A 27,071-nucleotide genomic window follows, 5' to 3' on the forward strand; every position below is an offset into this window, starting at 1 on the left:
GGAACACAAGCAGGGGGAGTGGGAGAGGGAGAAACAGGCTTCCCGTTGAGCAGGGAGCCTGATGCGGGACTCGATCCCAGGACCCTGGGATCATGACCTGAGCCGAAGGCAGATGCCCAACAACTGAGCCACCCAGGCCCCCCCCTTATTATTTTTTAAATTGTGTAACTACTGGTAAATTTAGCCCAATTATTTCTTGAGGGGAGGGGTGTTTGTTTCTAAATTTTCTCTTGAGAAGTGGAATAGAAGCTACTATACCTATAATTCCAAGGAAATAGAATGGATAAACCAGTTTCCTCTTGCTATAGTACACGTAAAGATTTAAAATATAATGGGACCCTGGGTGGCTCAGTTGGTTAAGCGACCGCCTTCGGCTCAGGTCATGATCCTGGAGTCCCGGGATCGAGTCGCACATTGGGCTCCTTGCTCAGCAGGGAGTCTGCTTCTCCCTCTGACTCTCTTCCCTCTCATGCTCTCTATGTCTCATTCTCTCTCTCTCAAATAAATAAAATCTTAAAAAAAAAAATATAAGAAAACACTATGTAGAATTTTGTGGTGATACATCCAAAAGCCTCAACAAAATTATTATATTGTATTAATAGGCAAAATAATTAAAATTAACTCAAAAGGAGATGGAAGACCTAGCTAGAACAGCAGCCATGACGAAAATGCAAGATGTTTTCAGATAATTAACTCTGAAAAAGGCTCTGAGCCCAGTTTTACAAATGAGTTCTTTCAATGTTTTAAAGAATTAGAAGTTCCACAGTATAGATCATGTTGAATTAACTAATTGGATGCCAAATAAGAGTACAAAATTTAATTATTAAAGATATTAATAAAGATAAGTTGAAATATATAATAAGGGTTTTCTATTTCTAAGGAAACTGTAGACTAATTATCCCGTATTATTATCTAAACTAACCAAATATGCTGGATAAAATATTTTAAAAACCGAGTATCAATGAGTTAAGAACAGAATAAACTCCCAAAATACATAAAAAAGACAATAATTTAAAAGAAACAATAAAAATTAATAAATCAGAAAATAAACATATAAATAGGATCAATAAAAGTAAAAATTGGCTCTTTGAAAAGGATAACAAAATTGATCAGCCTCTGGCAAGATTTGTCAAGAAAAAAGAGAGAAATACAATATAAATAACATTAAGAATTATAAAAAGAACATATACTGAATAGATTAAAAACACAGGTGGATATTACATACTCCTCAGTGTCAAATTTGGAAAGTTAAAAAATAAAAGTTTCTTAGAAAAACAAAATTTACCAAAATGGACTCAAAAGAAATAGAAAACATAAATAGCCCTATAATCATCAAATAAATGAGTAGTTAAAAATTTTCCCACAGGAAAAACATCAGAAGAAGATGGTTTTACCAATATAGTCATCCAAATATTTAAGGGGCAGGTGTTTCAATCCTATGCAAAGTCTGTCAGCAACCAGAAAAAGAGAATATTCTCCAAGTCATTTTATGAGGCTTACATAACTTGATAATAAAGCAAGGTAAGGACATTATAAGGGGGGAAAAGTCAATTTCAACATGATCGTTAAAGAAATAAAACTAAATTAAGACAAAATATTAACAGACAAAATCCAGCCATATGCTAAAAAGACCAAGTTGTTTTTATTCCATGAAGGTCCAGTTGGTTTAATATTGGAAATTTGATTAATGTAACATCATTTTAACAAATTAAAAGGAAAAAAATGATCATCTTACCAGATGTAGAGAAGACATTCAATAAAATTCACCATTTCTTTCTAATTAAACAGCAAACAAACAACCCACCCCAACCCCCCAAAGTCTTTGCAAAATGGAAATAGAAGGGAATTTATTTAACCTGATAAAGCAATCTACAAAGAATAAATAAGTAAATAAAAAATACAGCAAACATTGTATATGGTGGTAGAAATGTTGTATAAATTCCTGTTTACATCAGGAATAATCAGGCATATATAACTTTTGTAAAGGCTGAAGCTTATGTTGTTTTGGGAGCCCCATTCCCTGATGGTTAACACCTTCTCACGTGTCAATATCACCTCCACTAATTTTTTGCAACTCCACATACCTCTTCTTTTCTTTTCCAGCACCTTTGCATGCAATTTCCTGTCTTAACTTCCTTTTGATTGAAATACTTCATAGTTCAAGCCTCAATACTATAATTAAAAAATATGTACCAAAACGAAGATGACAATAAAACACACAAAAAATTAGAGACTTAGAGATTTAGGTCATTTCATTCTGAGACCTTTAGGTCTTTGGTAGTTTTAGGTCCATAGCAGAACTGGAAAGTAGGTACAGAGATATCCGATATACCTGACCACACAAAAGCCTGGCCTCCCCCATGGTCAATGTCCTCCACCTGAGTTGTGCAGTTGTTTTAATCGATGAACCTACAATGACACATCATTGTCGCACAAAGTCTATAGTTCCCATTAGGGTTCACTCTTGGTGTTGTATGTTCTATGGGTTTGGACAAATGTATAAAGACACGTGTCCAACATGATGGTATGATATAGAGCATTTTCACTGCCCCCAAAATCCTCTGTGCTCTGCCTACTCATCCCATCCCCACCAATCCCTGGTGACCACTATCTTTTTACTGTCTCCATAGTTTTGCCTGTTCCAGAATGTCATATGTAGGGCATATAGTTGAAATCTCAGTAAGTAGCCTTTTCAGATTGGTTTTCTTTCCCTTAATAATAGACATTTAAGGTTCCTCCATGTTTTTTCATGACTTGATAGTTTAATTCTTTTTATTGATGAATAATATTTCATTTTCTGGATATATCATACTATAATAAACCACTTGCCTATTGAAGGACACCTTGTTTGCTTCCAAGTTTTGACCATTATCAACAAAGCTGTTATAAACATCCATCCATGTGCAGGTTTTCATATGGACATGTTTTTAACCTCTTTTTTTGTTGTTGTTGTTGTTTGTTTGTTTTTGTTTTTAACCTCTTTGAGTAAATACCAAGAAGCATGAGTGCTGGATCATATGGTAAGAGTACGTTTGGTTTTGTCATTTTAAAACCTTTTATAGCAATCTATTGAAAGTGTTTCTCAATTTCACTAGGCTTTCCCTCTCTACCTACAACATTCTGTAAAACTTAATGATTCCTAGAGCTCACAGGGGCCTGTGCAAGCAACATTTATTTGCTTTAGTAAATAAATAATAAATCTGTCTGTGGGAAAAACACAGATGTCCACTATTACCACAGCTGTTCAACACTATTTTAGAGATGTCAGCTAGTGAAATAAGATAAGAAATTTAAAGTATAAAGAATTGAAAGGAAGAAACAACGCTGTCACTATTAGCGGGTGATGCAATTGTTCATGTCAAAAATCCCAAATAATCTACAGGCATATAATTCAGAATTAATATGATAGTTGAACTAGCTTGCTGTTTTAAAAGTGTATAAAATTGGGGGAGCCTGGGTGGCTCAGTTGGTTAAGTGCCTGCCTTCAGCTCAGGTCATGATCCCAGGGTCCTGGGATTGAGCCCCACGATGGGCACCCTGCTCAGCGGGGAGCCTGCTTCTCCCTCTCCCTCTGTCCCTCCCCTCATGCTCTCTGTCAAATAAATAAATAAAATCTTTAAAAAACAGTGCATAAAATTGAATCACATTTCTTTTTCTTTTTTTTTTTTTAAATTTTATTTATTTATTTGACAGAGAGAGACACAGCGAGAGAGGGAATACAAGCAGGGGGAGTGGGAGAGGGAGAAGCAGGCTTCCTGCTGAGCAGGGAGCCCGATGCAGGGCTCCATCCCAGGACCCTGGGACCACGACCTGAGCCGAAGGCAGCTGCTTAATGACTGAGCCACCCAGGCACTCCTTGAATCACATTTCTATACTCTGGAAATTATTAGAAAAAATTTAATTTGAAAGATATCATTTATAATGCAAAACAACCAAAACCAACCAAACAAAAAACCAACAGTACCTAGGATTGTATCTTACAAAAGGTGGTCATGAGCTTTATACAAAATAGTATAAAATTTTATTGATAATCCCTGGAAAGAAATATGTTCATAGTTAGGATGGCTCAACATCTTAAAAATGTCAGATTTCCCCATTGTTGCATCATTGTAAACCTGCTCTTCTTTCTCCATTCATCATTTATAGGGAGTTGAACTCACCAAATGAATGTCTAAGTGACATACTATGGAGCAATGCGAGAAGAAGAAGCACTCTTGCTGACTACATATCAGACCCTTTGCAATGAGGATGCAGGTAGTGTATGAGCAATAATACACTTTTATATTTTTTAGCTTCATTTCAACCAATAATTTTGATTCTTGATTTGGTGCCATTTGTTATATTTTGGAACATTTTCTCAGTTTCCATATTTATCCACATTATTGTGAATTATAGCATAATTTTACATGCCCTTATAAAATATATATATATATATTTGCCAGCCTAGGGATACATTATGCCTCAGCTAGGAAAACCCGGAGACACAGCCCATGTTTCCTTTACCATTCTTTCTTTTGTGTATTTGTAAGGTGACCCCAGACCATTAGAGTAGGGCATGTGCATGCACTTTAAAGTAACTGATGTTGTTCCTGACAAGTTTTTCAAGATAGAAACTAACTTTCTGGTAATGTTGAGAATGATACCATATAGTTTTCTATTGCTGCTGTAACAAATCACCACAAACTTAGTGGCTTGAAACTACAAATTTATTATTTTACAGTTCTGTATGTCCTAAGTCTGCCATGGGTCTTACTGGGTTAAAATCAAGGTGTTGGCAAGGTTACATTCCTTTCTGAAGACTTTAGGAGACTTTCTATTTCCTGGCCTTTTCCAACTTTTAGAGGCTACTTGCATTTTGTGCCTTGTGTCACTTTTATTCCATCTTCAAAGCCAGTAACATCAGAATGAGTCTTCCTTATATCACATTACTCTAACCTCCTCTTTTACCTCCATTTTTAACCATTTAAGGGCCCTTGTGATTACACTGGGCCCACATGGATAATCTAGGATAATGTCCCATCACAATGTCCTTAACTTAATCACATCTGTGGAGTCCCTCTTGCCATGCAAGGTCACATTTTCTCAGGTTCTGGGGATTAGGACATATACATCCTGGGGGGACAGGGTGGGCAAGTTGTTTAACATCACTTCCTATCCCCTTCACCTGCTCACTCTGCTCTGGCCACACTGTCACACTCCAGACTCAGTACTCACTGTTCCCTCAGTGTAGAATGCTATCCCCTTCAAGGCTGTTCCCTTTAATTTGTTCAAATGTCTGCCCAGATGTCCCTTCCTCAGAGGGCCTGCCTCTACCTAAAGTCCATTCTGTGCTTTTCACCCTCTTATTATGTTTCATTGTTCTCCATGGTGCTTCTCACTACTCTCCAGCTTCCCTTCTGGAAAGTTGGCCCCTTCTATTATAACTGACTTGATCACTTTGGCTCCCCTGTATCACCCAGTGTCTAACCCAGTGCCTGGCACATAAGAGCTCAAGTAAATGCATGAGTGAATCAGTTTCTTACTTTCATCCTTTACTTCAGCGAGCTGGAGCAAAATGAAATCTCCATAATTTGAATTATTAGTTGAATTCAAATTGAAGTACAAAAAGTAAGACAAAGTATACAAAAAGTGTACAATAAGTATTCACTTATTTCACTGAGTGCTATTTGAGCATATAATCTAAGTAGCCAGATTAAAACTAACATCTGTAAGTGATGATCTCGATGTGAAACACTAGGTATGTTTCTGTGAATGCCCCTACTATTGTAACTTTTGAGACTAGAGATTGATAATAATGATGACAGTAATAATTATCATCATCTTTGTTGCTATTTATGGAAATGTTTACTAAGTGCCAGGTGCTAAGTCCCTTACATGGATTATTTTATTTAATCTTCTCACTCTGTGACATCACAGAGTGTGTATTTACTGTTTTGTCTACCCCAGAAAAGTATTCCCCCTACTCAGCACTTCTTTTGGGAAACTACTCTTACCCACTCCCACCGAGTGGCTCTAGGGGTAGCCCAACCACAATACCCTGGCTATGGTTGGGTGTGTGACCTTGTTTGGACCAATCAGAGTGGGAGTCCAGAGGTTGACACATAACCTCAGTCAAGCTGGTCAGAATTCTTCCCATCAGTGTTTGAGCTCAGGCTGGGAAGAGAAGTTTCCTTTTTCTCTTGGGTCAAAAACTGCCAAGGATATGAGCCCACAGCTGCCTGTGGTCTGTGGAGAAGTAAATCATCAGAGAAAATGGAACAGAGATGGGAGTTGAGAAGTCCTCACTTATACATGATAAATTTTTATTTTCTCTGTTTTATAGATGAACAAGCATATCTCAGAACAGTTAAATACTTGCCAGAGCTCAAGTAGCTAGTAAATAGTAAACGAGGGAATTTGACCCTAAGTCAACCTAACTGCAATATCCATCTTTTCTTTCCCTTTGCTGTACTAGGTCCTGGTACCCCAGATTCATAAAAGCTAGCTACTCTTGCCATTCTATCTGGTTTCTGAAAACACACAGCGGGAAAAATGCATGTTCTGTAGTACTAGTAGGGGACAATTTTTTTTTTTTATCATCTACACATCTTATATTCTGATACATTTGTTCATTCGAGGCTCAAGGACTGGCTAGAATGACAAATAGGTTCCATATTTTGTACTAATTCCAGTGGAGTGGGAGTGGCTACTTAGACCTTTGTGTTGAGAAGGATTCTGAGGCTTCATCTGGGCTAGCAGAAGAGGAAGTGGAGTGAAGAAATGAGCTACTCGTTATCTATATGTTTCATAATGTTTGATAATTTGGATTACATTTTGGAACTATTGAGCTATAAATTGTAGCATACACATATTTCAGAGAGTGTTGAAACAAGGACTCTCATTTTTCAGTTCAAAGAATGTTTCAGTTTTTAGCCAGGGGCTCACCTGTGTACCAGACTAAATCCCTCTGTTCATTAACAAGCACCTTCTTCTACAAAACTCCCAGACAGTCTTATCCCACAGTGGTAGGGGCAGCAACATGACCTGAATTTTTAGATTCTAGAGCTGAATGTCATTTATAGGGACCCCTCTTTTCTGGTGAGGGGGATGCTAAATCACAGCCACCCTGAAAAATTGTCATGCACTGGTATTGTTGAACATTTTCTTACAAATTGGGCCTCACATTTTGTTGGGTGGAAGTTCTATTTCTTCATCTTTGGCCCAAGTTACTTAGCAATGGCCAATCAAACTATGCACCCACCATATTGTTTTGCATGTTTGACTAGAACATTGACAGATTAATAGGAAGGGTAAATAGCAAAGCACAACTGCAGGGGCCCAGTGTGGGGCAGCAGGATTGACTGCTCCGGACTTTGTTGTGTTTGCTCAGAGGAAGCCGCAGCAAAAGCCTGCTGGGAGGAGGTGACCCGGGTCATGGGCGTTTGTTTCTTGTCTCTATAGAAGACAATTGTCTTCTCAATGGAAGATGGCTTTTTCTGAATCTACATGGTTCCACCGAGGAGGAAGCATTTGCCATTCTAGGGTGCTTGCTAAAACACACACGTACAAATAAAAGGGCCACACAAAAGTTCAAATTTACTGTATTCCCCCCAGAGAATCCTTTGTCTTAGGTAAACCAGGAGAGAAGTCTAACTTTGCAAAGTTTATCTAGAGGGTCTCTAAACCTTCTCCTCTTCACGGTTAACTCCCAATATTTGATGTCTATGAAGTTTTTATGAAGTTTCAAAATGATCCAGCCACCTTCCCATACCCCCAATTGATGAGGGCAGAATCCATTAACATTTAGCACTATTGACTTTGTAGACTCTAGCTTTGCTGGAAAGCTATTTCAATCTCAAAATTGCTCTATTTGGAATTAATATGAATGAAATATGTTCATGGTGAAGAAAACTCTGCTTTGGGCAAAATTGAATCAACCAAAAGTAGTGTTGTGGCTTTATTTAAAGGTGAAAACTATGTTTCTGGTTGATAGATTTTTTGAACATGGCTGATTTTACATTTGTAGAGTTAGAGGAGTTTTTAGAATCAGGTTTACTTCTAATAAAAGATTTCAAAGGGTTCCACATTGATTTTTTATAAATATTTCTTGATCTTTCTCTGTGTCTGTTTCTCTCTCTAATACATATAATATATAATAATATATTTTGTAAATAAATAACATGTAATAATTATTATTGCTATATACATATCTATATTCTCTCTCTCTCTCTTTCTCTTTCTCTTTCTCTCTCTATCATCTATCTACCTGTCTGTCTATCTAATCAGCCAGACCTTCTTCTGGATTTGTGGGAAAGAGGTGTGGACAGATGGCATTTTACAATTCCTCCTTTTGGTACTTTTAATTAATTTTGCTTTGTCATGCCCGAATGGCTGTGAACTGTATTCCACTATCTCTTTCATCTTCATTTCCTTCTCTTTTCTCTACACTTTTGCTTACTTTTCTCTTCTGCCTTCCATCTCCCTAGAGCTCAGGGCTTGGGAATTGTACATAAGTGTTACTGGTGGTTTGGTGGAAGTCATTTTAATTCCTGGCTATTTCCTTCAGATTCCATTGAGCTTTATGTACCTCTTCAACAGAAAACCCACCATGGGTGGGGGAGGGGGGGAAACACAAACTCAAAAAACTCCAAGCAATAAAAACTTTCCATGACACTAAAAACCAGGGCCAATCTGAGTATGAAGAAAAACCAAGGCAGCTGCACTGATATGAGAAGCACCCTTTTATTCCATTAAAATCAACTGACTCAGTGCTGCTCCAAGGCTAGTTCTTGTCCTTAGGGAGCTGACAGTCTTGGGTTGAGTCATGGGACAGATAATTATCCAGAGAGTTACAAAACAGCACATCAGTGCCATGCTGGAGTGACCCCAAGAGGCTGAGGACAGGCACAGAGGAGGCACCAACTATAATTTCTCAAGATACTAAAAGATGCATGCATAATTATGTGCCTCTGTATTGTAGCTTAATTTAAACTCCTTTGCAGGGCATAAAACCAAGAGCAACTATTTAATTGATGCCTGTATTGTAGACACATCATAAGCCTTGGGGAAAGAGCATTTGACTGTGGATGTAGAAATCGCATCCATCATATTCACTGTGTAGAGTGTGAGCCTGACACTGATCCTGGGACTCCATGAATACCTGTTGAATGAATAGATGGAGGACACAAAGCCCAAAGACCTTAATTACCACTTATCAGCTGTGTAAATTTTAACATGGCCCTGGGTCTCTCCGAGTGTCCCATTTCTTCACCTATCAGATGACTGTATAATGTCTACCCACGTTCCAGTATGATCATAGAGTCAAGTCCTATTTATTGAGCACCTACCATGTGGGAGGTACTAGTCTAAGGATTTTTCATATGTTTACTCATTTCATCTGAGTATGAAATATGAGTGTGAACAAAAATATGAGGAAGGTAATATTGTTATCCCCACTTTATAGACGATTATGTGTCATCAGTTTTTTTGTGGACTATAAAGTCCTGTATCATTTAAATAAAAGGCTTTGCCATTAATATCGTTACTATTTCCAAAGGCAAAAGCATGGGAATAGTCCTCTAGGAGGTCCTGTCTCTTGTCTGTGACTCTGTGGCTGTCCCACACTCAGTTCTCACTGTGAGAATATTTTTGGCATCCATTTTAATTAAGGATCTTTGGATCATAAAGAAGTAAAAGCCTTTCAAATTTTCAGGAAGAAAGATAGGTCTTTATTTTGAGTATATGTGTCCCTGGAATTGGAAAGCCAATTCCCAGAGAGCCAGCAGGACTGGCTACCCCGTGAGGGACCAGCTTCTCTTTGACTCTCTCTGGTGGGCACAGGGCTTCTGCTCCCCCTAATGAGTCCTCCATTCTCCTCTCTCTTCAGTGGCGTCTTTGTTTTTTTCACCATTGTGCTTTGTTTGTGGTCACCAAGGCCCCCCAGTCCCAGTGTTGCCTCACGACCTTTCAGCATCTTCTCCCAATTCTTGGGGTTACCTTCCCACCATCCTCATTCTAGTTTCTGACCTTGGTCCAGTGTATTTTCTCATAGGAAGTCATGTCACAGCTCTCTAGTCACTGATGGTTTGAACAGCTGGAGTAAAGAGGGGCCAACAGTGTTCCGTGCCCTCGAGCCTGTTGGGGGCAGTGGCTGGTGCCCTTCTGGAAAGAGAGGAAAAAGGCAAACCCGAGATGGACATCTGTCCTATATCTTACTCCTGTCCAGCAACTAGAACTGAAGCATTAATTTTATTGTTTGTTAAATTTACCCAGTAGAGCTTTTTACTGAAGAGTCTCACATTACAAAGGAAAGTGATGGATAGAACTTTTTTTTCTTATTAGTTTCAGCGGTAGAATTTAGTGATTCATCAGTGGCATATAACACCCAGTGCTCATTACATCAAGTGCCCTCCTTAATGTCCATCACCCAGTTACCCCATCCCTCCACACACCTCCCTCAAGCAACCCTCAGTTTGTTTCCTAGAGTTCAGTGTCTCTTACGGTTTGCTTCCCTCTCAATTTTCATCTTACTATATTTTTCCTTTCCTTCCCCTATGTTCATCTGTTTTGTTTCTTAAATTCCATATATGAATGAAATTGTATAGTATTTGTCTTTATCTGACTGACTTATTTTGCTTAGCATAATACCCTCTAGTTCCATCCATGTCATTGCAAATGGCAAGACTTCATTCTTTTTGATGGCTGAGTAATATTCCATTATATCATTTTATACACACACACACACACATACACACACACACACACGCCCCACATATTCTTTATCCATTCATCTGTTGTTGGACATCTGGGCCCTTTCCATATTTTTTCTGCTGTGGACATTGCTGCTGGAAACATTGGGGTGCATTCAGCCCTTCAAATAACTATGTCTGTGTCCTTTGGATAAATACCTAGTAGTGCAATTGCTGGATCATTGGGTAGCCCTATTTTTAACTTTTAAGGAACCTCCATACTGTTTTCCAGAATGGCTGCACCAGTTTGCATTCTCACCAACAGTGTAAGAGGGTTCCCCTTTCTCTGCATCTGCACCAACATTTGTTGTTTCCTGACTTGTTGATTTTAACCATTCTGACTGGTGTGAGGTGGTAGCTCATTGTGGTTTTGATTTGTATTCCCTGATGGATAGAACTTTTAAGGCTTGTTTCTAATGAAAAAAAAAAACTGAATGAAAACTTTGGGTTTTAACCTGTGGGTAGTGACCTTCAGTTTAAAAGAAGAAAATGGTCTTGGGGTAATGACTTCCCAGATTTTAAGTCCAATTAGAGAAGGTGCAATGATTTTGTAGTGTCTGTGTTGTAAACAATTAGCAGCAGGCTATGCAATCGATTTGATGGGTTACTACCTACATTTTATTTATTCATTTATTTATTTTTTAAAGATTTTATTTATTTATTTGACATAGAGAGACACAGCGAGAGAGAGCGAGAGCACAAGTAGGGGGAGTGGGAGAGGGAGAAGCAGGCTCCCCACTGAGCAGGGAGCCTGATGTGGGGCTCCATCCCAGGACCCTGGGACCATGACCTGAGCCAAAGGCAGATGCTTAACGACTGAGCCATCCAGGCACCCCAACTACCTACTTTTTAAAAATGGAAAATAAACAGAAAAGAATAGAGGTCAATGTGCTGTGTACATGATGAGGTATTCATTGTTTCCTGACACTTTCATTGCAGTAATCTATGTGTGGCAGTGTTCACTGGTCATGATGGAAGATACATTTCTTACTATGGAATGTGACCAAAGGACTTGAAAACTACTGATAGTGGTTAACACCTGGGTCTGGGGCCCTATAACTCCTGGTTCAAATCTTGACTCTACCATTATGGAGCTGTGTTACTTTGCCTCATTAAGCCACAGTTTCCTCTTCAGTAAAATGGGTTAAGAAGACTTAACTCATGCACTCAAGATACTAAGATAATGTGGGGAAAGTGTTTAGCATAGCACTTAGCTAAGTGGTAGTTTTTTTTTTTTTTTAATGAAATTGACCCCTGCTAGTTGTTTACTTGATTGAGTATGGGAAGTTTCTGGAAATTCTCTACATTCAAGATGTGGATAAGCATCAGGAACTGGGAAATGGATCACAAAAAAAAAAAAAAAAGAGCAGAGAAAACATATGACATTTTAATGTTATCTGGAAAGTCAATTTGTAGGTCCCCTCATGTTCTGGGTGACTTCCAAGTCTCCTTTTCAATGCAACCATCAACAATATTTATATTAAATATTGTTACAAATGTCCCCAATCCAATCCTCAGAGATTTTTGAGAGAAAGTAGGGGAAATGGTAGCTCATGGGCTGTGTGAGGAAAAGGAAGAGATGGAGAATAGTCCATTAGGGCTGTTATAACAAAATACCACAGACTGGTGGATTGTAAGCAACAGAAATTTACTTCTCACAGTTTTGGAGGTTGAAGTCCAAGATCAGGGTGCCCGCATGATCGGGTTCTGGTGAGGGCCCTCTTCTGGCTTATGGACTGCTGATTTCTTGCTGTGTCCTCACGTGGTGTGAGGGGACCTCTCTGGGGCCTCTTTTATAACAGCCCTGATTCCATTCATAACACTCCTCATGACCTAAGCACCTCTCAAGGGTCCCATCTTCTAAGGCCATCACACTAGGCATTAGGATTTCAACATATGAATTTGAGGTTTGGGGGGCAGACACAAACCTTTGATCATAGCAGTAATGCAATAAGATGGTTGTATTTCAGCTACTTACTGGTGCACAACAAATGCCTCAAACATAAAACAACAATCATTCTACTATGCCCATTAATTGTGTGAGCCAGGAATTCAGCCAAAGCACAGGGGGATAGCTTGCTTCGGTTCCATGATGCTTGGGGCATTATCTGGGAGGACATGAAAGCCAAAGTTGACTCAAATGGCTGGATACTGGAATGGTCTGGAGACTTCTTCACTCCCTCTGCCTGGCATCTGGGCTGAATGACTTGCAGGCTGGGTCAATCAGCACATCTCCCTGTGGTTTCCCCATGTGATGTGAATTTCTTTATTGTATGGTGGCCTCAGGGTGGTCAGACTTATGTGGTGGCTCATATCTCCCAGCACAAGTGTTCCCAGCAGGTAAGGAGGAGGCCGTATTGCCTTCTGTCACTTAGCCTCGTGCATCACTTGGCATCCCTTCTCCTGTGCTCTATTGGTCAACGAAGTCTTGCCCAGATTCAAGGGGAGGGGACACAGACATGTCCTGGCATCAGGAAGAATTTGTGACTCCATTCTAAAGCCACGACAGGGTCAGATGGAGAGGACATTTGAATGCAGAAATTAAAAGGTGGTTTTAGATGTGAAAGGTGGTATCATAGAGAGTCTTCAGTCAGGCCCATGACTTTCATGTTCTTGCCATAAAAGGGCCACAGACAACTCGGGAGGAAAGACAGAGAGGCAAGAAAGAGTCATTTATATTTGATTTTACATTGTCACTTGAGATATTTTCGGAATGGACTGAGCTCCCCCTGACAACTGGCTCTGGTTAACTCAGAAACAAATTCGCATTTTGTGATCCCTCTCCTCCAAAGGGAACCTCTGGGAGAGGTGGAAGGTGATGATGAGCTGCTGGGTGCCGGAGTGCTTGCCTCGTGCACTGCTGTAAAGATGTGGACAATCAATGGGGACAAAGTTTTTCTAATGACCATCAAAACTCCCCTCCATCTCTCTGTTCTTTCCATATTTTAAAGTAGGCTTTATTTTTACTAAAAGTCTGTACTTCACAACAATGGGGTGGGAATTAGAACAATTCCTGGTTTTAGTTCCAAGTTCATCACTAAATGTTTGCATGACCCTGGGCAAACCACTTCACCTGGCAGATCATGTGCTCTGTGAGGTCACTTTCCGTTCTCAGTGACTGATTTTATGCCTTCCCAAATGGGCCAGATTTGTTAATTTTATGAGCAAACCAAGCTATACATAATGCATTTTGTATCCATAAACTGAAAAAGTAACTTTCCATCTGTAATTTTGCCTGTCAAACGAGCACATATTAAAAACTGAATGTGGCTGAAGGGCATTAATATGGGACTCCTGTTCTGTGTAATGGCTGCAGCTTTTCTGGAAAGCAGTTTGACTCGATTTTATGTACCAAGTACGTTGACATGTCCATATCTGTTGATACCACTCATCCCTTTTAAGAATCCATCTTAATAAAATAGATAGAGTGTGAGACCAAGATTTCTGTACACGGATGGTCCCTACAATGTTATTTATAGTTATGCAATAATGGGAGCCACTGCTGTGGTCCTCTAACAGGAACATTCTATGACTTACAGTGCATACAGACAATGATATTAGGTGGCTATAAGAATCTTATTTTCCAAAAAAAAAAAGGATTCATTCACAATAAAGTTGCATAGAGTAATTAAATTCTGCATAGAAAAAGACTGGAAGGGGCCTCCTGGGTGGCTCAGTTGGTTAAGCATCTGCCTTCAGCTCAGGTCATGATCCTGGGGTCCTGGGATCCAGCCCCGCATGCATCGCATGCATCGGGCTCCTTGCTCAGTGGGGAGTCTGCTTCTCTGTCCTCCTCTACCACTCTTCCTGCTTGTGTGCGCTCTCTCTCTTGTCTTTTGCACATGCACGTTTTCTCTCTCAAATAAATAAATAAAATCTTTAAAAAAAAAGGAAAGACTGGAAGGAACTGAATCAAGACGTCTAGATAGAATTCCTGGTGATTTTGTCCCCTTTTGGGTCTTTTGTTTTTTTGAAAACCTATAATGAATGGGAATCTTTTTCATAATCAGAAAAGAAAATGAATAGTATCGATAGATGTCTTTTACACATCATTCCTTTTATCTTTTTTGTCTTGTTCTTGACAGACTGCCCCAAAAGAGAGCTGTCGGGTTAAGACCTGTCAGAGTTTGAGTGTCCTGAACACCAAGCCTTCTGCCCGACCTCTCCCCAAACTCCTTGCTCCCGCTCTCTCTCACCCCAGCTGGGCACTGCCTCTGAGGCTGAAAGGTGGGGGAAGTGGGCAGAGCAGGGGTGTCCAGCAGGTCCAGCCGTAACAAAGTTTAGCAGGGGATCTGTGAGTGGCTATGGGAGCCTTGCAGGCAGCAGGCAGCCTGTGCGCGTGCACGCCTTCCCTGACGAAGGCCTCAAATCTCTACGACTATTAGCTGGATTTTACTGCAGTAAATTACCCCTGCTCTGCAAGAACATTAACAAATTACCATGAAAATGCTGTCCTCACCCGCACAAATGTCTCTCAAAGGCTCACTTCAGTGGGGTTTTTTTTTTGTCTGGACTTTAAGATTCACTTGTTAGTTCTACAGAAAAGGGGAGCCTGAGTCTCGAGGTAATTTGCACTTCGGGTGAATTCATCCACCATTTTTTTTCCCCATAGGGTTTGTTTTTGCAACGAGGCTTCTGGATGCTTGTAAAAGACAGGAGCGGTTCTGCGGGCACTTGAAATGGGGGAGAATTCCAAAGTCGTTGCCTCCTGTTAAACACCAAGAATGAGGAGTTTGCCTCTTTGTCAAGAATGAGAGAGGTCTGCGTTAAGAACAGTGAGGATTTTACCTTTAAAAATCTGATCAGGAAACAACCCCACAGTTTGCGTTCTAGAAGTTTTCTCTCTGGATGACGGAATTATTTAGCCACTCTAGGAGTAACTATCACATGCATTACATTTACAGTTCTTTGGAGAATAAACACCTTTCTTAACGCAGGGAATCCTAAGCTGTGTTGGGGCTAAGTCTGGGATTCAGAAGGGCAGGCCCCATTTATGAGGAGGAAAACTCTATTTTATACATCAACTCCTCTCTGAATGCTAGCATTTTAGGCTTTTCTGAACATTACATCTCATTAAGATGTAAAAGCAGGCTAAAAAAATCAGAAGGGTGGTTAGCAGGTTATAAAGTAAAAATAGTATTCAGAGTAAACACTGATAGGCCGAACTTCTATTACCAGTTAGAGTTTTATCCTATAAATGCAATCACATTCAGAAATCAGTTGTTTTCCAAAGCACCCATGAAACGTTACCTATCTTGTATTTATCAGTGAAAGTTTGCTGTTGGTGTACATTGTTTCCATTTTATTTTATTTTTTAAGATTTTTATTTATTTATTTATTTGAGAGAGAGAGAGAGAGAGAGAGCGCACATGAGAAGGGGGAGGGTCAGAGGGAGAAGCAGACTCCCTGCCGAGCAGGGAGCCTGATGCGGGACTTGATCCAGGGGCTCGATCCAGCGACTCCAGGATCATAACCTGAGCCGAAGGCAGTCGCTTAACCAACTGAGCCACCCAGGCACCCCTACATTGTTTCCATTTTAAAGTGGATGCCCCTCATCAGGTCAATCTGCCAGGCCCAGATAAAAAACAAAACAAAACTGTAGCTTTCCTGCAGTCTTTTCTAATCTGCAGATAGATTGATTTACCGATGAGAAGAGTTCAATATGTGCTTTAAAAACCAGCAAAACAACAGCTTCTCTCTCCCCCTCAAATAAACAAACAAAATCCATCCAAATAGGTTGGGCTTTCTGTAGTTTGTCAGAAAGTTTGCAGTCAGAACAGCTAGATCCCAGCATACAGGAAGTTTTGCAGCCTTAAAAAACATATTATTTTGAATGGCACTTGGCAGTGGGCCCCATGATCTTGCTAATGCTTCGAGTTTCAAAATGTCTTAGTCTCGTCCTGCTCAAATAAGACAAATGAGGTTAAGCCTTTTTGACATCCGAGCTCTTCAAGTAGATGCTATTTATTGAGGGGCAGGCAACCAAGGGAAATAGAGTGCATCTCCTACCATTGGAGTCTGCAGGTTCATAGTCCCCTGGTTGCAGACAAGAGCACCAGCGCTGAGAGGTGCTTTCTCAGCTCGGTGTTTACCGCTGGTTGCAGAGGGCCTACAGTCACTCCTTCTGAGGAAACCAGGGCAGAGCAGGTTTGCTTCTCATCCAGGACAAACCAATGTTTTGGAGAGAGAGAGAGAGAAACCTTCCATGATGATCCAAGCTGCTTGACCTGGGATGCGGTCAGTACCTTCTTCTAATTGTATTCAGAGATGGGGAGCAGTCTCCGGGCGCATTGTGTGCAGAGATTCAAATCCATCAATTATTTAGCAGAAATCCCCTCTCATGGAGCAAAACCTCCCTGTCCACCCTCCCCACTCCCCATGAATGCAGTGATGGATACTTGAAGTTATAGTGCACAATGGTTACATGATGATTAGGTCTATGTGTGTATATTTTATAATTCTAATAAACCATAAATTTACCAAATTTTATAAATAAAATTCTGGTAAATATATAGGATCTCATTCAGGATCTACCTTTAGAGCAAAGTGTTTTCTCATATCATTTTATCAAATATGTAACAGACAATTGATAATAGTGACTATGTTGCTCAGGTGTTTGAGGGCTTTAGGTGATATGGTCTGGATCTGGTTGATCTCAGTAAGGCTGCCTCACACACCAGTGCTCAGCTGTGAGTCTGTCTGTTAGGCAGGTCTGCTGATTTTGGCTCAGGGATTGGTTGGTTGTTGGCTGATCTAGAATGGCACTGACTGGGAGGACTGTGGTGACTTGGCTCTGCCCTATGTGTCTTTTAGCCTCCAGCAGGCAAGCCAAGACATATGCTCCAGTAATGACACAGGGCAAGAGTGAGCAAGTCCAATAGTGCAATACCTTCGCATCTATGCTTGTGATGGCATTTGCTAGCCTCCCATTGGTCAAAGCAAGTCATGTGGCTGGGTCCAGCTTTGAGTGGGAGCTATGAAAAAAATTACATGGCAAAGGGGCATGAATACAGGGAGAGGTGAACATGGATATAGGGAGCTGGTAATGCAATCTGCCATGTGGGATAACATTTTGAAATGTATGATTCATTTTGCAGTTTTGAGGGTTCTTGCTTTTCTACCCATTCTACCCCTTGGGACTAAGTTAGGGAATTTTAACATGGCATTTCAGAAACAATGGCCTTGGAAGCCAGCTTTCAATTGTGAGGGTCAGGTATCTGAGAGAGAAAAGAGCCTTTCTTAGCAATAGGATTGGCAAATTGATCAGAGCCTAGTCATTACAGAGTAGATTGGATCCTGGAAAAGATTATCTGGCAGCTTCCTTCCAGATAGAGAAGAGATGGAATCACTTTCTGAGCTAGGGAGAGTGGGCGGGGGAGGGTTGATGAGATATGGAAGGGAATGCCCAGTAGATGATGGACTGTGAGAGAGAGAGAGGAAGCAAAATGAAACAGCTCTCACTCAAGAGCGTTCTAGGGGAAGTGGGGTCCTCAGTGAGAACCTGGGTTCAGAGACAACAGTCTTCTCAATGTGTTCTTCCAAATCAGCATCATCAGTTGGGAACTTGACAGAATTCCAGATCTTGCCCCCCCCGCCCCCCCGCCCGCCACCGCCAACATAGTGAATCAGGACCTCTGGGGATGGGCTCAGTAACTTATGTTTTAACAAACCTGTATTGGTTATGTATTGCTGTGTAACAAATTCTGCCAAAACTCAGCAGCCGAAAACATTGGACATTATCTTCCAACGTTTGAGGATCTGGAATCTGGGAACATTAGCTGGGTGCCTCTGGTTCAAGTTCTGTCGTGGGGCTACGGTCAGCTATTGGCTGGTCTGCTGTCATCTTGAGGCTGGTGTAGTCTTAGAAGTGATAAATAATGACTTCTGTGTTCTATTCATAAGAAGTGAGTTGTGACTTCAACTCACATTGGGAGGTATTACACAGTGTGTGAATACTAGGAGTGAGGGATTATTAGGGATTATTTTAGTGTTTGTCTAATACAGAGTTCTCCAGGAGACCCTGATGCACTTCAAGTTTGAAAAACACTGAGTTACAGTAAGACGTTAAGAGGACCATTCAGAAAAGAGTCTGAGAATATAGGGAATTTTGTTCACCATGGACTATGGATTCCAGAGGGCACAATGAAAGGGCTGAGAGTTGTAGCTTCATTTTTGATAGTGTCCCACATTAGAAAATATATTTTTCATCCTTATCTCAGTAACACACACACACACACACACACACACACACACACACACACACACACCCCTGGTCCTCCTTCCCCCAGTTGCACATATTAATCTCATTACATGTGATATATTTCCTATTCTATTTTATTCTTTTATGTTCTGTCCCTTTGCATTGCATTGCATTTTTCTCTAAATAATTGGTGATTATATCCCACTAAACTGACCCTATGATATACTAATAAGTCATAACTAGCAGTTATAAAATATTTAGGGGAGTTAGGGAGAATTAGAAGAGAGGGTCAGAATATAAGATGGACAGCCTTAATCTCTCAGTGAATCTTGATAATCCTGGCTGATAACCCTCTCAATAATCCTCTATGCTAGGCATGGTGCTGAGGGTTTTATGGATATATCTGTATATAATCTATATGGACCTTATTATATATCATTCTTCTATTACAGTTGAAAATTGAGGGACAGTTTCCTTAATACAAGGGGAAACTGAGGCACAAAGAATTTAAGCACTTTGCCTAATTCCACAGAGCAGGCAAGTGACACACCCAGGATTCAAACCTGCCAGCGGCTGCTCCAAAGGCCAGCTCCTCACGATTACCGTGTTCTTGCTGAGGACACTGCCTGGACCAGGGGGAGGTGAGAAAGAAAAGGTGTGAATGCATTGGTTTTTAGGACATTCTGCCCTGATGGGCTTTAGTGAGTAATGAGATCAATGATCCCACAATGTCTTTGATAATACTTAGCCATCACACCGACAGTGCGTCACGGATGTGCAGACACCCTTGGTGTTCTTCAAATTAAGTCGAGTCTGTTGGACTTCCATGTCTTCCATGCCGGATTTTATAGGGCTGCCTGTCTCATGGTAAATAATGCCCTTCCTAATGGCAGTAATGCTTTACCTTTACCTGAAGAGGTTGCTTTCCTTTATTTTAGTCTGGTAGACACGTTTTGTGTGTGGCTTTTAGGGGACATTCCAGTTTGACTTGCTAAAGAAGGCAGCCTACAGCAGCGCCCTATTGCGTATTGTGGTATTAGGAGGATGCTTCAGTTTCTGGCTCTAAACAATGTTTCTTTGTCTGGACTTTAGGCCATCTCCCATAGCTTGTCAAAAATGGAACTAACTCTCGGCTTTCTAGATGATATGTAGATGGATCGGCAGAGCTGAGTCTTAAACTCCACTGTATCTACCTTGGGGTCCAGACTAAGCAAACACGCAAAAGATTTGGACAGTATATGAATGTGACTATTTCTCTTTAAAAACTTACATTTGCATAGCACTTTGCAATTTCTCAAGCTCATTTCCATATACTTTTTCTTTTGATCCTTAAGAGAATCCTAAGATTAAAAAAAAGGTGGATAGTTTATAATCAGTTTTCTATTTGTGGAAATGGAGACCCAAAAAGGTTAAAGATATCATATAGAATACTGGATGGGGCAAAGTTATTTATTTATTTATTTAAAAGATTTATTCATTCATGTATTTGACAGAGGGGGCAGAGGGCAGGAAAGGAAGAAGCAGGCTCGATCCCAGGACCCCGGGATCATGACCTGAGCTGAAGGCAGACACTTAACTGACTGAGCCACCCAGGCGCCCCTGGATGTGGTAAAGTCATTTAATCCAAATCTCTGTTTTACAAAGGAGGGAACCAAAGCCCAGAGAAGTCAGGTGGCTTGTTTAGGGTCAAACAGCTAGTAAAGGCAGAGCTGAATCAAGAATTAAAGTCTCCTCTTCTTAGCAAATCTGCTATCTCTAATCTAATTTCATGAACATACGTGCAGACATGGCAAATAGGGTATCATTTATGTCCACATGTCTGTAAGTGTTATGGAAATGTTTTATAAATGCAAAGTGCATCTGGAAGGCAGTCTTTGCATATTTCTCTAATCAGGAATGTATTGTTCAACTTCTTCGCAGACCTAAAATTTCCAGACTTTAATTTGTAAGCCCATGATATTGTCTGTCCTCTAAAATGGATGATGCAATGCGGGATTATGTTGTTAGGGGATTATGAAGAGCTATTTGTCATCTCCAAAGTAAGGGGAAGCTCTGATGTAGCTTTAAAAAAAGATACTATTGTCAGTTGTCTGAGCTAAGTGGCTGGATTGCCAGCAGTCTTTGCATCCTCTCTAAGCATATGTTCAAAATGGCATATTTGCATAAGTGTGAGAATATAAAATGAAATTTCACCATAATGCAGTAAATGGGGTCCTAAAATTGTATTCTTATAAGACAGATCGCTTCATTGGGGGTTAGTGGAAGACAATATTTTTAGCTGATCTGTCACAAAGACCACAGGAGTAAAGATCAATTTAATAGTGTTTTCAACAGACAGTATATTGCACCGAGGAAATACCGAAATGATCACGAGTGTCACTTCCTAACATACAGTGGGTCTATTCATGCCAATGATAAGAATTTAAGTTTGCTAGAGGTTGTGAACCGATTGTCAGTTACCTGATATCCAAATTCATATTTAACATATGCACGTATATATTCACGTATATACTCACATGTATATATTTAGCTCCTAATTTACAGATGGACTTTCTTACTAAAGTCTGCTTATAAATAAGTTGTTTATAATTCAAAATACAGTTTCTCATAGAAGTTTTCCACCTGAAAACATTTACTAAGTGTTCGAAGCTAAGCCCTCAAGTAGCTCAGTCCGTGGGTAGGCTCTGAAACCAACCTCAGAAACCTCTGAAAACAACACTACAGCTCCCATTGTGCAGTTGGTAATTCAGGTAGCCCGAGACCCCAGCCCCCAGGCCCCAGCCCCCCAGGCCCCAGCACTGGATCCTTCTTCGCAGATAGCTAGGTACTAATCAATTCTTACTGTAGTGCACAGTGGGACCGCAATTCCCAGCCTCCCTTGCAGTTAGATGTGGCCAGTGGAAATTTGTTCTATGTGAGGAAGCAATCGATTCCATGTCCAGGCTTAGCCCACGAAAGTCTCCCAAGATTTCCTACTTTCTATTCTTTTCTGTCCATTGGCTGGAAGAGAAGGTCCCCAAAGTCCCAGGGGGTTGGTCTAGCAGAGGTTCCTTTTTGATTGTGTTGAAGGCCGCCTGTTACATACCTGTAGGGATTGTTGGATATACAAAAAATAGATTCCGATTGTATAAAGCCATTGAGATTTTGGGATTTATCTGTCACAGCCGTGAGCATTAACAAATACTCTTTTATGAATCCTGTACCCACAGAGTTAAGCCACTTTGCTCTGAGCTTTTCAGGAAGGTGGGATGGCTTAGGGTACAGGGAGCTCTCAAGGTAGCTGAGGAGGAAGGCTTCTTGCAGCAGAGGTATGGAGAAGGACAGGGGTATACGGATCCTCAAAAGTGGGTGAAAAAGTGTCCTCTAGCTGTGGCAACAGCTCCAGACAGAGCAAAAGCAGTGTCTCCAGCAGCTCTGTGCATTGCTTGCTTCATATAAAAATCTTCTTAATTGAGAGATTGACCATATATATATATATATATATATATATGTGCACACACATTGGCTATATATATATATATATATATGTGTGTATATATATATATGCACACATACTCCTTTTTGAAACATCTAAGTTTTTAATTTAAGGCTGTGTTTACATCTGGAGAAAATGTGAAACCCAATTAGCTGTGGCCACATGAGAATTCCTCTCTCTGGTCTGTCAGGAGGCCAAGCATGGTGGGGATACTGAGGCCCATCCTGGGAGACAAGAGACTCCTCTGATGGCTGACTTTGGCTTGAGGACTCCCAGACCTTCTAGATGCACTTTCCTTAGATTGTGTGGCAGTCTAGGAAGTTTCCACCCAACCTCCTCTCTTTTCCTTTCTCCTTCCCTAGGGGTCAGGCTTGTTTCTCCCCATTTTTTCCCCCACAGGTATTTCCCCTAATACTTTTTTTGCTTGTTTAATCTGTCATGGCATCTGCTTCTCAGAAGATCTGAACTAACACAAAAATCGTTCTGATCTGTTTGGAAGTATAAAAAGGGGCCAATTCTCTTAAAATGTGAGGGACCGTGGTTGTGTCATCTAGTTCCCTGACCAGGTGCAACTCCATTGTGGAGCACGAGTGTTTGCGCTTGAGCTGTAGATGTTATCTTGGGTAGGGTGGCAGAGACCCCTGTAATCCACTCAAGAAAAAGGACAACCAAATTGGGGGAGTCACTAGGAGAGAGAATTTCTTGCTTTTAGACTCAGGAATCCCCAATGGAGATGGGGACAACAGAAAAGGAAGAACATTTACTAAGACCTTGCTAAGCTGGATGTTTTCCACAGGGATCTCATTGGATTATTAAATGGAAATCCATTTCAGGCAATATTTTAATCCCAAAGAGGGGACGATGTTCAGAGACTGTAAACAACATGCCTGACATCACAATCTGGTAAGAGACCAAGCTGGTATTTGAACCCAGATCCCTGAGCCAGTACCCACCATGCTCTTTCTGCTTTGCCACATACCTTTTCAGAGAGGAGTTTTGCCGTGAATTCTTGGAAAAGCACCGTCCGTTTTCTTTCTCACAAGTTGGTGCTAGAAACCTACCGGTTTCAGAGTCTGTGGAGAAGGAAAGGCCCCCTCCCATAGTTGTTGGACTTGCCCCTGCCCCCCATGTCTTCTCTATGTGAAATGTCTCATAATTAAAAAGTACAGATTCTATACAGACACAGGAGCTTTTCAGTATAGACCATGTTTCCAAAAGTGGTTATTATGCATGGATGTGCTTGGAGAATTAGATTTCTGTGCTCTTGACTTTAATTGCCCTGTCTAGATATGTGATTAAGCTTTTGTTCTTTGTTTCAAGATGACCAGTCAATGGAGTTGTGTAGTTTTCATTTTATCTGAAGTGCAGTTGGAGGACAGGCAATGGAGCCCACTGCTTTTTCCCCCCTTCTCTTTCTCAGTTGCTATAATTATTATTTCAATATATTCAGATCTTATTAAACACCAAGAGTGATATGAAATAGCACTACATTATGGCCGATTTCTTTAGTGCAATGTGGAAGTTTTTTATTTTAAGAAAGTGTCATACAAGGAAGGAACGAAGATTGAAAATTCTGCTTGTGCCTTTACCCCACCCCGCCAAGACAGAGCATATAAACGTGAAGTTTGTGGGGAGTCAGGGAAAACATAGTTTAATATAAAATTGTAGGCCCCTGTCTTTGAACATCTGTTACCATGGCAACTGATTTAAAAGCTTGAAAGATCAGGCTATTTAGGCAACTTAACTAGATGTTTTTGAAAGTATGGGAACTAAAAATATTTTAAAAACAGACCCATGTAGATCCCCATTCAGCTGACCTGGCTGACATAGCAGTTAAGACATTGTTGTGACAACCGGAGAGACTGCACAAAGGCACGTGGCTTGTAAACAACAACTCCAGCCAGGAGAGCCAGTCTCGGCAACAAGGCAGCCATTTTCTCACCGTGTTCCGGGAGATGGTCAGCTGGATGGAGCTTACAGCACCCCACATACACCAGTACAAGGGCACTAGTCACTTCATCTTTTCTACACCTTTCAGCCACAGAAGAAGGAGCCTACTGACTGTCTCCTGGGGCACAAACATGGAAAAGAGAAAAGTGAACTTCCTCAGAGAAACACAGTATGCACCCTGCCATTGCCTTCTGTGGCTAACTGTACTAAAAGTGACTTTCTGGGAGGAATATGTTACAGAAATCCAGTCTTACCTGCATGTTCATTTGGAATCGTAAACTCCCAGAATTCTCTCTGTAGCATCTTATGCATAGTTTCAAAGTAGAAAGTAAACAAGTAACAGTTTCCAGTGACCATAAGCAACAAGGTCGAAGTTCTATGAACACAGGTGAATAAGTTAACTGAGGGAAGATCTCAAAAGGAACAGGAAACATGAGGGTCATGCGTCCTCCTCTGTGTCATGCCTGGACATTTAGGCTTCTTAGGACTTACATTTTTAGGATGGTGGTCAGACAGATAATCTTCCTTTGAGAAGTCTTTTCATCATCCTGGCAAATTTTTCAAAGCTGATTATATTACTTTAAAAATCAGACAAAGAAAACAGAAATCACAAATGACTGCATGAAGGATTTTACTAGGAAGCCAAGCAAGATCGGGCCTGGTTAGTATTTGGGTTGGAGGATTTTACCAGCTTATTAACTTACTGCATAAAGTCACAAATAAGAAACATCTCTAAATCTGCAAGGAATTTCTATTTATTTATTTACTTGAGAGAGAGAGAGAGAGAGAGAGAGAGAGAGTGAGATCCCAAGCAATGGGGGAGGGGCAGAAGGAGAGAGAGAATCTTAGGCTCCATGCCCAGTGTGGAGGCTGACGTGGGGCTTGATCTCACCACACTGAGATCATGATCTGAGCTGAAATCAAGACTCGGGCACTAAACTGATTGAGCCACCCAGGCACCCCTGCGAGGAATTTCTAAAAGGAAAGAAAGGTGGATGAGTTCAAACTTAAGCGGAAAACTACACCTCAATTTCAGAGGCCTACTGAACAACCTCAGTCTTTAAGCAAGAACAGATTTGTATGGAAATGTATGCAGTATCATGTACCTGGGCAGACGTCAGAAGAAATATTGGTTCAATTTCCAAACACTTACTTTAATTTTGCTGTTGGTTCTTTTCTCATGTGTGCTATGTTTCTACTGTTTGCCTAATGAAAATGGTGGATATGGAGTTAAAAGTCTGCTTTTCCTGGTACAGTGAACATGGCAGCTCTCAAACGATGGCCTTTTGAACCCAAACATTAGTGAACTGAGGCAGGAATGAAATGTCTTTGTACTGACCTTTGACAAGATTTGAAAAATCCCTTTTGTTTCCAGAAAATGTCCTATAAATGTCAAAAGCCATCATATTCAAAGGGGCTCTGTTCTAGAGTCATCAGTGACAACAACATCGAGTAGACAAAGAAGAACATGTAAGCCTGGGATTCTTAGTAAGTGAAGTTTATCCTGGATAAAGTAAAAAGAAATGTTGTACAAGTAGATGTTTTTAGTAGAAAACAAGTAGATAATTTTAAATGTCTCTAATTAAATTCATAAATAGTTACTCTAAGCTTTACAGGATAAAAATTAACATGCAGGTTCACATCTTTCTTTCCCCTCTCTCTAAGGAGAGAAAAGAATGAAAAGATCTGTGGGTTTATTCTTAATAGAAAAATCAGTGAAGGTGGAAAGAGGAACCTCAAGTCTTAGGGGACATGTGGGAGAGAGGAGAACTCTCAAGACAGTGTCAAGAGGAACAGAGAGGAAAGGGCCATCCAGGATGGTGGCAGAGACCCTGATGGTGGGGGGAGACCTGGATGGTGCAGATGAGAGCTTATTTGAGGAAGAAGAACAAAAGACTGTATCAGCAAAGAGAAAATACAATGGAATATTATTCAGCCATAAAAAGAATGAAATCTTGCCATTTGCAACAACATGGATGGAGCTAGAGAGTATTATGCTAAGTGAAATAAGTCAGAGAAAGACAAATACAGTATGATTTCACTCATGTGGAATTTAAGAAACAAAATAAAAAATCATGGGGGAAAAAAGAGGAAACCAAGAAACAGACTCTTAACTCTACAGAACAAACTGATTGTCCTCAGAGGGGCAATGGGTAGGGAGATGCATTAAAAAGGTGATGGGTATTAAGGAGTGCACTTGTGATGAGCACCGGGTGATGTATGGAAGTGTTGAATCACTAAATTACACAATGGAAACTAATATTACCCTGTATGTTAATTTAACTAGAATTTAAATAAAAACTTATAAAAATTTTTCAATAAACATTGCTTTGGACCATGTTTTTGAATCCTCTCAAACCTGGGAAAGGGTTATAATGGACATTTCTACTTATTTCACTCTTCTTTGGAAATTATATCACTCTAGAACTAGAGTATAAGAGCCATTGCTTTATACCAGTAATTCAGATGAACTTAATCTAAGAAGCATTTGTAGGTGTGGGAGGACTGCAACGTGTACTCAGTTGACCATTTTGAAATAGATGTCTCCATGGCTTCCTTTTACATGGTTTTTCTACCTAACCTCTTTGCTGTGTTATCTGAAAGATAAAAAGATGAAAAACACTGAGTTCTTCCCTCTGAGAGCTAATAATGTAGTAGAAGAAAGACTTGCATTTTCCTTGGTGTAACACTACTATGATTCCTAATAACAGTTATATAT

General features: G+C 40.4%; 1 protein-coding gene across 6 annotated transcripts in view; it reads left to right on the forward strand.

Moving 5' to 3' along the window:
• Nucleotides 1–27,071, forward strand: part of CUNH12orf42 (chromosome unknown C12orf42 homolog) — a 146,598-nt gene that overhangs the window by 5,289 nt on the left and 114,238 nt on the right. For 3 of the 6 annotated variants that reach the window (XM_073900391.1, XM_073900390.1, XM_073900397.1), the window contains exon 2: nt 4,147–4,254. In XM_073900391.1, the coding sequence (XP_073756492.1) occupies nt 4,194–4,254 (61 nt within the window). In that variant the 5' untranslated portion in view covers nt 4,147–4,193. Of the gene's footprint in view, nt 1–2,996; nt 3,021–4,146; nt 4,255–19,550; nt 19,569–27,071 lie in introns of those variants that run through there. The other 3 variants (XM_073900392.1, XM_073900393.1, XM_073900395.1) reach the window with 3 other exon arrangements.

This window comes from Callorhinus ursinus, unplaced genomic scaffold, assembly GCF_003265705.2.
Source record: "Callorhinus ursinus isolate GAN/ISIS: 27379988/994484 unplaced genomic scaffold, GSC_fseal_2.0 scaffold14, whole genome shotgun sequence".
NCBI lineage: Eukaryota > Metazoa > Chordata > Mammalia > Carnivora > Otariidae > Callorhinus > Callorhinus ursinus.